The sequence below is a fragment of the Lepisosteus platostomus genome, chromosome 1 (assembly GCF_059453375.1).
Source record: "Lepisosteus platostomus isolate fLepPlt1 chromosome 1, fLepPlt1.hap1, whole genome shotgun sequence".
NCBI classification, from domain to species: Eukaryota; Metazoa; Chordata; class Actinopteri; order Semionotiformes; family Lepisosteidae; genus Lepisosteus; species Lepisosteus platostomus.
Window position 1 is genome coordinate 58,026,587 of NC_142611.1, and position 12,329 is coordinate 58,038,915.

General features: G+C 35.0%; 1 protein-coding gene across 1 annotated transcript in view; it reads right to left on the reverse strand.

Annotated features, from left to right (window-relative positions):
• The window catches only part of lrba (LPS-responsive vesicle trafficking, beach and anchor containing), a 283,565-nt gene that overhangs the window by 128,691 nt on the left and 142,545 nt on the right, over positions 1-12,329 (reverse strand). The window contains exon 37 of the mRNA XM_088633176.1: positions 608-732. Coding sequence (XP_088489302.1) covers positions 608-732 — 125 coding nt within the window. The remainder of the gene's footprint in view (positions 1-607; positions 733-12,329) is intronic.

Sequence of the window (12,329 nt, forward strand, 5' to 3'; positions counted from 1 at the left end):
TTGCTCTGCTGCATTTAAGAAAAAATATAATTTTATCTAACATCACAGATTAATGAGCTATCTCATATTAAAAATATGGAATTTGGAGAACTCCTTTTAGTGTCTTCACAGGTTATTTTTACAACTACAGAGGTATTCTGTATCACAGTAAATGCTTAACTGAAACCATGTGATAGCCAAACGGGCCTAAAAACACAACAAAACTGCTATCTACTTTCAAGCTGAGCTTTCAACACAATAAAATCGATTTAAAAAATTGACCAGACAACCTCGCAGTTTCAGGTGTTGGTCATGTTATAAGCACTTACCAGCAATTCTCAGCACTGACATGCACAAAACAGGAACACAAAAGTTCGATTTGTGCGAAATGAAATAAAAACGCATTCTGAAGCACGAGGTGGGACAGCCTCAAGCCCACTACAGCTATTGGTGTGCACTCTATTATTAACGTGGGGCTGTTTGAAAATTAACTGTGTGAACTATTAAAATGAGGGCTGTTTTTACTGTGTCTTGTGGCACCATAAAATTTTTATGGCAACTGTAGTTCTAATTTTTATTGCCGTGTACCTGCCGCCACAGGCACAGAGCGCTTCTGAGGGGAACTGACCGTGCTCTGCCGCCGCCTTCAGTGTGGCTTCGGAGTGTGTGGATCCAAAGGGGTTCCGCACAAGGCGTCGCCGGCGCCGCAAGTCATCCTCCCAGTAGTCAAGGCGCCAGAACTCACGGGGACGACTGCAATGAAACAGAGGTAGCACATATGTTAGCAATTATCAAACAGCATGGTATCACACAAGTACCGCATAAAGCCTGCCTTGTTTGCTCCCTCTTTCCTCTCATACACAATCCCTAACTTAGGTATGTCCTTGAAAATAACAATATCACCTTCCAGACCTAGGAACTCCTTTCCCTTTTTTTTTCCTAGGAAGGTGAAATGAGCACTAAATACATCATTTTGAAATGAACTGCTGACAGAGTGATCAGTTTCCCCACACTCTAGTGGCATGTGCTCCGATTTCAGCCTCATTTCAGCCTCAGCAGGGCACCTTTAGCTGTGACTCCACTTATAAACCAGAATAGGGAAAAGGCCATTATAAATACAGGATACCATTACCAATATTAATCAATGTCTGGACCTTCCATCATTTTTCTTCCCAATTTGCGCCTTTTACCACACAAGGTCAGTAAATCATTCCGCAACACTGCAGACCCAGAAAGTGTTAACTTTTAATGAACGACACTGTAGCCATGGATATGTGCGCAATAATAAAATATTACTCTATTTAGACGTGCAGGAATTTAATTAAAATAATCTCTTAAAATATTCATTACATTTAGCCCCTGAGGCATAACACAACACAGGAAAATGCATTTTCCTTCCATTACTGTTTTCTCTTGCTTATTTTAAAGAACACATTTCAGCAGAAGAGGACAGCAATTTATTCGTCAGAGTAAATTACATGGAATGCTTTACTTCCCCTTTCACGCGAATGTACATCTAAGTTTAATTACAAAATTCAAAACAAAAAGAAAGATTTGTTTGGTGGTGGTCTGTATGGTATTACTCGCAGGTAAAATGGTTTGTCACCCATATACATTTGTATTCTGCTTCTGTTGTATGCTACTTTCTATTTTGTTCTATTTGTGGGAAAACATTATATCTAGTCAGTTGCATTGCTGCTGTACACTAAATGATTTTACCATAGCCTTAAAGGTCTATGGGTAGATTTACAGCAGAGATGTGAAATCCAATTCTGCAAGTCCATTTTGCTTTGTTGAAGTGAGAATAAGTTTTATAGTGCAACAGGGCCTAAACACCCGAGATATATAAATCAGCATAATGACTATTTAAGCACCCTCTTGATACATGTCTCCTTGTTTAGGTCAGCATATTTTACAGAATGTCCAAAAGCATTTTAATCTTACTATTCATAATAAAAGTGGTTAAGAGCTGGGCACAGTTTGGGATATAAGGTCTGCCAAATAAGATGGGACAAGCGTTATTAGCTATTCAGATAATTCCTGGAGTGAAAAATCATAATTACCAACAAGCTAAATAGAATATACTTTTATATACTTTTCAAAAGCTAGGCTTGTATTGGTTGGCAAGGATAATTTAATTTTGAATATGAAAAAAATGATCCAGTAAAGACAACTGTTACAGCACTAAGTGCAGAAGTTGATCATATACACATTAAATAGAAACAATAGTTCAAGCATTTAAAACATGTTTTAAAAGTCCATTTTGCTTTGTTGAAGTGAGAATAAGTTTTATAGTGCAACAGGGCCTAAACACCCGAGATATATAAATCAGCATAATGACTATTTAAGCACCCTCTTGATACATGTCTCCTTGTTTAGGTCAGCATATTTTACAGAATGTCCAAAAGCATTTTAATCTTACTATTCATAATAAAAGTGGTTAAGAGCTGGGCACAGTTTGGGATATAAGGTCTGCCAAATAAGATGGGACAAGCGTTATTAGCTATTCAGATAATTCCTGGAGTGAAAAATCATAATTACCAACAAGCTAAATAGAATATACTTTTATATACTTTTCAAAAGCTAGGCTTGTATTGGTTGGCAAGGATAATTTAATTTTGAATATGAAAAAAATGATCCAGTAAAGACAACTGTTACAGCACTAAGTGCAGAAGTTGATCATATACACATTAAATAGAAACAATAGTTCAAGCATTTAAAACATGTTTTAAAAGTCATTAGTTCTTTCAGTTTTAAATATAAAACATTTCTACAATACACATCCAAAGCTTCAACAGCAAAAATAAAATACAACACTATTGATTACAAATGTACTCCATAAATGTATTTTGAAACAGGTGGTTCTTGGGGTTAACTCCTGTGGAAATGGCAAACCAAACCCAGATTGTGCAGAAAAAGGAAATTGCACATAAACAATATGTAAGAAAGCAGACATGCTTAAAAGAAGGCTACACCGTTATGAAAAACAATGAAGAACAGGCTTTCCTACAATGGTATAAGATACACAATACAATGTTTCAAAGAAAACAGGTCATTCAAAGTCATGAACTCAAGGGAGACTGTAAAAAAAAACGACCAATATTTGAGGCTCTAAGGCAAAAGTCAAGCACACAGCTTTCAGCAGAGCAGACGACCTTGTTGAATTTCAATATAGCTTGCAGAACTTGCAGAAGACAAACAACAAAAACTGCAACAATGGACTTAATTATTGTGGACTAATAAGTATGCATTTGTTTTTTGGGGATCTGTCCAATGCCAGCTTGCTCTGACAAGACTTGGAGAACATTATAACGCAGAATTTTTACTGCCAGCTGTGAAGCAAAGTAATGGATGCCAGACTGCTAAGGATCATCTCAGCTTTTGGGATTGGAACTGTGTTGTTTCAACCAGGGAAATATAGTTGATTTAGTCTGACCTTGACAGTCTTGATATTCATTCTTCTACAGTGGCCAAAATCATTGGTAAAGTCATTGACTTTAATCTGACTACTGAATCCCGTATCAGCAATATGTCTAGTTTACTTTTTTCATTCATTCATGAAATATTGCTGAGCATTATTTAAATATGAGATGGGAAGCTGCTGTGCATTTTATTTTGTCAAGAAGCTATTACTGTAATTCTTCCAGTTTGCTGTTGGTTCTGCTAACAACTTTCATAGGTTACAATACAAATGAAATGCAGGTGAACAGATTTATTTTTACTTTTACTAACAAATGTAAACAAATGTATTGGAACTGTATCTCGTGTATATATTACCTGTGCACCTTCGCTGACTGACCATTTCTGCAAGTTTTGAATCAAGTTAATGATCTTAGGTCTGACCCTGCACTTCTTGATACCTGCCTGTATTAGTGATTTTAGGTATTTGTTTAATCTCTACATTCCATCTCGTTCTTTCCAATCAACTGAATCCAAATGGTTTGTCATCCCAAGAACAACATTATGCCCACTATAGGTGAGTATGAATTATTACATCACACCAGAACTTTGGAATTATCTCCCCGACAGAGATAATTTCAGCAACTCTGAGACTGCTGATTCGTTTAAATTACATTTGCACATCCTTCTGTCATTTTTCTTTCTGATAGGATGACTTGGGATGTTTTGTTAAAGAGCCTACATTAAAAAATGCATTAGTGGAAATCTTGTTAGAATAAAAGGCATGCTGTCTATCTATACTTTAGTTAATTGTGTACTGATATTGTGTTTTACTGTACAGCATGTACATTTCTCACAAAACTTTCTCAATCATGGGAGAACCGTTAGAATTTCTGCCAGTCTTGGTCCCTCTGTTCTTTTCTGAGATCAGAAGTGGACCGAGCTACATTGCTGTAACAATGAGAAATTTAAACCCAGCCCCCCAGAAAATTGTCTTTCCTCAGTTGCAGTGATCAGGCTTCTTGTGCTGCATTCTTGCCAAAGGATCAACACAAAATTTCAGCCCAATATGAGTTATTACACTGGGGCCTTGAACGGGGGATGGGAATTGCTGCCAAAGGAGAAAATAAATAAAATTAAAAAAAAATAACTTTAAAGACTTGTATTTCAGTCTTAATGAAAGCCATCAATTTCTAGATTTATCTAAATACTGTTTTTATAGTGCTTAGAAATACAAAGGAATCTTGCCACTCTTTTTGCAAGGGGATTCTAAAGAGTTGATTTACAACTACACAGACGAAATCACATTACTATTTAATATCTCACTGTAGAAAAGCAACATTTCCAACAAGGCAGCAGTAGAGTTGACTATCCAACAGCCTGCATTATTAGAACAATATTTCAAACCTGTGCCACTGCACAAATTTTTATTATCCAAGAAAGAATACAGCTGTGCAAAAGCACTGCAAGAGAAAATAAGTGTGGCCAACAAATTATGAAAAAAGCATTCTCTGGAGTACACCTAACTCTCAAGATCTGCAATTACAAAATTAAAAAGAAGTAGCTCACGACTTCTGGAATCACATTAATTTAAGAATGTAACAAATCTTAAAATAAAATTCTTAATTTTAAAGTTATACAATTCTAAAAGAAAAAGAAAAACGGCAACAATAATTAATATTCTTAATGAAATGAACCACCGCTCTGCAAGACTTTTTTGTTAGTATTTCCCTTTTCTCCAGCTGAAAGCTCTTATTTTTCCTGAGGTTACTGTATTTAAGAGAAAATTAAAAACCCTCTATCATGTCACGTCTGGGCAGAAGCAGATTTTCCTCCCCGTTACAATGGTTGGTATATGTTTGTCTGCGATAGTCTCAAAATCCAAATAGGCACTTCATCATTTTGGCTTCCTACATTCATCTATAAAAATTATTATCAAATATCTGCCGTGATGCAGCCGTGAATCACCAGCCGCTCCCCGTCTTCAGGGAACGACACAAAAAGGGTCTATTCATCAGCATGGCAATCGGCACAAGTAATTAGTTCTCTAGCTCGAAATTTTCTACAAAGCTTATTTCACCAACCGCCACAAACATATGACAATAGAACCCTAATGAAAGCTGCTAAAATTTGTTAACCTCTCCTGCCATCAATCCTACTGAAATCGAGCGTGCTGAGTATTTTTCTAAGGACAGTAAATTATTAATTTCTCATCCATCCTCTGGCATCTTGGTAGAATTATGCAGTGCCATTCTTCAAGATAACAACAATTAAAATCACAAAGGCCACCAAGCAGGTTCACTTACAAACCACTTGTGTAATTAGTAATTAGTTCACTCATAAAAATGTCTGCAAACCAGACTAATTTGACCAGGAATCGGGGCTGTTGTCTTAACTCATGCATTATAAAGCATTTCTAAAAGGATTCCTGGTAGCCTATTTAATGTAAAACACATTTGGGCATTAAATAAAACACAACAGAAAGCTCTTGATGTGAAGTAGTAAAGTATAATTATGTTTTGTTCCTGTCCTGTACTGGTGCATTTTAGTAGTCTTCCATGTAATTTTATGTAAGCTTATAAACACCAGGGTTGCCAAATTAGCATCAAAGGTTGCTTAATTGCCTCATCAGCTTAATAACCCTTACAAATTAAATATGGGTCTGATCAGACAGACAGGCTTAATGCATAAGTTTTGTATAACAGTAATAAGCATTTTGTTTATAGTATTAATTTCTCATAACCAGACACCAGTTATAACAAATAATGTGTCTGTGCTGGACAGAACATTGGCATACTCATGTAAGATTATGAGCATTAAATTATAAGTGTTCTCTCTGTGTATTGCTGTGTACAAAAGCACCAGGCTAGAGTCAAACACTGTGGCTTGTTCACCAGGCACCTTCACACCTAGAGACCATTAATAACTGCTTAGCTGTTACTTTTCCTACTCTGCAGGTGTAACATAATGGAAGACAACTATGCTATAAAATAAGAAAAACAATAAGAATAAAGATAACTTTGTTTACAACAACTACACTTAAATGGAAATTTTAGACACACCATGCTATCAGAAACAGTTCACTGTTTCTATCTACTATCTTTCATTATAAGAAACTGCCGCTTTTAAACAAAAACATCAAGATCATTTAAAATAATAAAGGCCCCTGGATATCTAAGAAGCTAAAAGTCTTGCATTTTGACCACAAATGGCCACAATCCAGCACTTTAAATTTATAAGCTGATGTCATTATTCTTAAAGCTTTCCCCTGAACATAAAAATAATACAAAGGTCTCCTATGTTTATAGAACTGTATGTACACTTACATTCCTTTCTTTTAACATGACTGCCTGTCCATCAGGGTTTTCTAAAACTCTGTTTCAAGATGTTTAGAGAGCTAATGAGCAGGACACAGAAGAGCAGTGACAAAATGATTCCACTTTTAATATGATGTATTATAAAGGGATAGCTGTACAATTCTACATGAACTGTAATAACTGTAATAATTATGTAAGCATGAATTTAATCTTCCCTGTCAGTTCTACTGACCACTTACTGTACCCAGCAAGAAACCACAGCATCATAAACTGGTGCTTTTACTTCATTGATCTGCATTTCCCTTTATGGAAATTCCTGTTCATCACTTTACATCATATAATAAGATGTTTTTTATAAAAATGGCAATTTACTTTCAATCCTCTACTACTTTCAGTCACAGTCCCCCAGACTTGCACTGCATATTCAATTGTATTCCAGGCTATATAACCTTTTCAGAAAACAATTCTTTTTTTTCTCATTTTTTCATTAAACCTGGATCTTCAGAGAGGGATAAAATGGCACAACATTCTTTCACATTAAAATATTTATATTGATTGCAGACAAAACTTTATTTTCTTATACAGGTGAAATGATGCAAAAAAATTAAATGGACAGCAACCTTATTCAAATAATGCTCTTTTTGGGGAAAGGGGGGAGATAAATCTGGGAAAGTATTATGGAATTGTATCTAAGGCATCAGTCCAAACCTTGAAAACTGAATTGCGCTTAAATATTATGTGTATGAATGGATATGTGAGTAAAATAATGTATTTAAACCAACACAAGGAATGGGTTAAGGGGAAAAAACTCTTTTATGGTCAAGCTGTAACATACTTTATCTCTCCTCTAAAGCTAAACACAACACAGTAAAAGCGCATTAATAGAATCTCTGTGCCAGCATAGAAACTTTGATAGCACTCTTATTTCAATGTCTGAATTGTTCTTCTTTTTCTGACAAAGACAAATGATTGCCATCCATCAAGATCCAATCAGATGTACGGATACTCGGAGCAAATGCATCACTGTTTACCAGTTTTTTAATGCTATTTGTGTAGCCTTTGCTTCATAGTATTTTATAGAACGATAAAAAGATCTCGCTGCAAGATAGGTCATTTACATCCAATGTAAAATTAACTTCCATGAATAATGATAGATTTTCACCTCAGATAATGTATACGTTATACAGATGATATTACTTAGGGGTTCATTTCAGGCTGGAGATTATGTAAATTATACTATATGACCTTTATCATTACAAACAGGACATGCAAAACACACATTATTTCATATATCATTCAAATCATTCAAATGCAAGGCACTTTGTAAAGGACAAACAGTCATTTATAACAGTCCTGCTGGATTAATTCAGTTACAGTCAATGATATCAAGTATGCATGGGAGATTTCTCTTTTTCCTTTTTCATTAATGTGGACGATTGGTGTTCTTCCGTAAAACTGCTTTACCATTACCAACATCATGAAGATTATTTTAGATTTGCATAAGCCATGTGTTAAAAACATGAATAAATAAAATATTTGAAATGTCCATTTAATCATGCAAGTAAGCTCCTCTTTGTTAAGTTATGGCAGCAATTGACTCTACCCTAAATTAAAACGAGCCTTACCAAATGTCTTACTATGGAGATAAAAACGAGACCATATGATTAAGCTTTCTGAAATGCAATTCTGTATACATGTATTATAGCATATTATTCACAACCATCAATGTCCTGAGCACTGAAATACATTTGTACTTTTCAAGACAGTATTCAGTAAATCAACATGTATTCATTATGACCTAAACATCTCTCTCTCTTTTGACAAAAAGTCATGATTGTTGTTATTTTCCATATTGTTTTATAATAAAATCCAATTCCTTTGATAATATTAGAATTGCTGTATAATTCAAATTTCTTCAATAGTCCACACTCCACTTTTAAGAAAACACTGTATGCAGTTTGCCCTTAATACTTATCAAGATAGCTGGAACATTTAATGTACAGAATGTACAGAAAGAATCTCCTTTACCTATCAAACAAGTCAAGACAGTCTTTTGAAACAAAGAGCTACAAAGTGTCAAACAGCCATTCATGACCAAGCCACGGGTTTCTTTCTAAACGTTCTGCAAATCCATGGTTAGCTATGACAGCTCTATGACTGAAATAATAAAATACACATTTTCACATATAAAAATGCATAATGCCTGTGCACCACAAAAGGAAAAATTCAGTCAACTCTAGGCTCAAACAAGCATGATTTGCATAGGTTACCTTCCCAGTACACAAACTTGCACACTGTACCATGCCATTTTCCAGGATTGTTGATCCTTTCCTCACAATACTGCACTGCACAAATACATATTTACTATATATATATAGCAAGAGGCAATAAAAATGAAACAATTGAGCATAGTAACCAATAGCATATGTTTTTAAAGCCTCTCAGTATGCATACACACATAAACAGTATACTTTATGCACCACTGCATCAAGTTCATTATTTGCATCATGATGTGGGTATGCATCTCCAGCAAAGATGTTCTATTGCAAACACTGAAGCCTAAATGTCCTCAAGAGAAGGCTAAAACTCCATCTCAGAGAGAACTGCAAGTATGAATAATCTGTGCTGAAATTAGCACAAAATCGAAATTCTCCCAGTCATGCTTGTATAGGGCAAGAGCACAATGTAGACAGCTTCTTTCACTCTATAAGGCACATTCTGCACTCAGAGAAGCAGCTTGTACTGGGACTGGGACCAGGGAACTCACCAGACTGAACACTGTGTGGATTCCCCTAACTTAGATCCAAACATGTATTATTTTAATAGCAATTAAACAATTAGGTGGCATATCAGATTAAACTGATGAATAATGACAATGTACCTTCTTGCTTCAGCTTTATAGCCTCTGAGCACAGTTTAAATGTGGCTGACACTCAACTCTGATAACTCTCCTCTTCTTGAGGAAGTTTCATAAATAAAAGGCAATGACAAAACAGTAGTTCACACCTTACACCATACTGAAGCACTGTTAATAGGCCACAGTCATCTTACATTTAGCTTTTCCTGGTGTTACTTTTTTCTTGTCTAATTAAAGGAAGATAAAAATGGGGCAATATTTTATATTCTATAACTAAATATTTTTTTCCCATCCTTACATTTAACCCACAAACTCTCAATTACAGTTAAGCATACATAGAATAAATAAGATTAAACGTAATTAGGAATGTGACCAAAACCCTCATTTCAGTTTCTCTACAACTTTCAGACAGGTTCTATTATTCAATACTTTAATTAAATTAAATGAAAAAGTTAATCGAATTGAGAAAATAATTCTCATCTACAAGGATGACCTGGAGACCCAGTTACAGAGCACAGAATTTACTGCAACAATCTGAGTGAAGTGCCCTGCTCAAGGGTACAACAGCAGAACTCCACCTGGGACTTGAACCCTTCGACCCCTCTGCAGTCCATAGTCCTAACCAGTAATCTACAGTTCCACCCTGAATGGTAAGAGAACTGGTATTTGCTCCCATTTTTCTGATGATGCAAAAGAACTGTCATGTAATATAACTTAATCGTAGGAATAATAGGACATAAAAAAAATTAAAAGCCTCAACTAAAAATTGATGCATCAACAGGAATCCAATGCACTTATAAATCATCATACCTGAATGAATATTAAAGTGCATGAAAGGTTACAATTGACCTACTCAAAGATCAGTAAGATGGTGAAAACAAACATAAGCAATTGAAAAAGAGCATATGACAACACTTTAATAATATTTTCTTACTTATTAACATCCATTAAATAATACGTATAATCCCCACTTCCAGCAAAATCCTAGACATTGATAATATACTTTATTTGAAGACATTAGAATGGATTGCACTACACAATACGCTCCGCTGCACACATCCTTCAACCTAACCTCAAAATGCCCACAATAGCTTTTGAAAAATTATAAAACTGCCTAAAAATACAATTTTTGCTTCTAGCTTTCTAGGGTAATGTGTATATAGTCACGTATATACCTGTGTGTATATTTATCTACAGTATGTGTTCCATATTCCCTTTGGATATCACCTCTATCTCACGTCACTTTCCTTAGTACCACAAGTTGTGATTTCACTTTATATTTTAATTTTCAGCTCCTTACGACCCATAAAAAACTATTCATAAATACTCCCAAATTTATTTTCACTTGTAGAATGTTTAATTTTTGTTGTCAATGAGTTATCACAAAATTATGTAGTTACAGTAAATTGAAAAAAAAATCCCAATTTATACAGAGAAAATAGAGAGCATAATTTAACGACTGTTATAGTTTGTCAGAATCATTGTTTTACAAGAACAATTAGTAATTGTATAAAATGTATCAGACCGCATTAATGTCTATATCATCTGTAATACGACCGAAGAAATAAAAAAGTATTTCATTGTTATAAGTATTTTTTCACTGAGCATATAATTTAACCTACAGTATTATCAAAGCAGTTGTCTGATAAAACTACACTTTGCAGTTCAAGGTTAAAATCTGTGTTTATCCAGTAGTCCAGGAAATGGCTTGTGCTGTATAAACCTCATATGTTATGCGGGATCCAGACTGACAGTCAAATCCTTTTCACTATTGGGATTTTAAGACAGTGTTTGAGTTAATGTATAAAAAAGGATACATATATTCAACTGTAAATTATTCTTTATAAACACAGATGAGTAGTGTTCCCAAGAAAGTAAATGTGCTACAAGAAAATGAAGGCAATCATCTTTATTTCAGATGTTGACTTTGATTCAGGTGCAAAGTGGTTTTGTTCTCCAGGGGTATCACTTTGGAGAAACTGAGATTCTCTCCAGGATCATGCTATAGAAAGACATTTAAAACTCTGACCAGTATGCACTTGCAAAAACGTAAGTCTCAAGTCTACTGACAACAAATCTGTACTCAGTTCTGTAGTTTAGTACAAATGTTTGAATTTTAGAACACATGCTCAAAATACAACGCAGTGATTTCTTCCTTAGGGTTTTATTTATGTAGTGAATTTTAGGATTCTCAAATGAAAAAACAGTTTATTTGCAGTGAACCTATTGCACCTGAGACTTTATGCTTTCTTCTTCAAATAGATCACAGTGAACTGGGCACTGTGGAGTGTTGCCAGCAAGACAAGCAGTTTTAAGGTGACCCAGCAAAAAATGACATACAAACTCTAAAGCACAATTAAAATTATCACTGATTTTAAGGAACCTGATAGCACATGATTTCCATGGCCTGGACAGTATTTAATACAATCAGACCGATTTAGGCTTCTTCAAACCCCAGACATCATTAGAGGCTTCTCAATTGAGAGCGCAACGGGATCTCTAAACTTCCTGTGTCTGTGCTGAAAGAAAACTAAGAGAGCACACGACTCACTCACTGGCAATAACAATAACCAGCTGAGCAGCACTGGAAGACTAGTTATACATGTTTATAATAGTGCACAGTCGAGGACTGGCGAATAGCAACTCTAAGCAAAATGTACTTAAGCAACATTCATTGTAATTAATCACAGATAACCCCGCTATGAGCGATCGGGAATTGAGAAATAAAATGAAGGAGTGAAATCACATCTCCATAATATCAGTTAGTCAAGAGGATT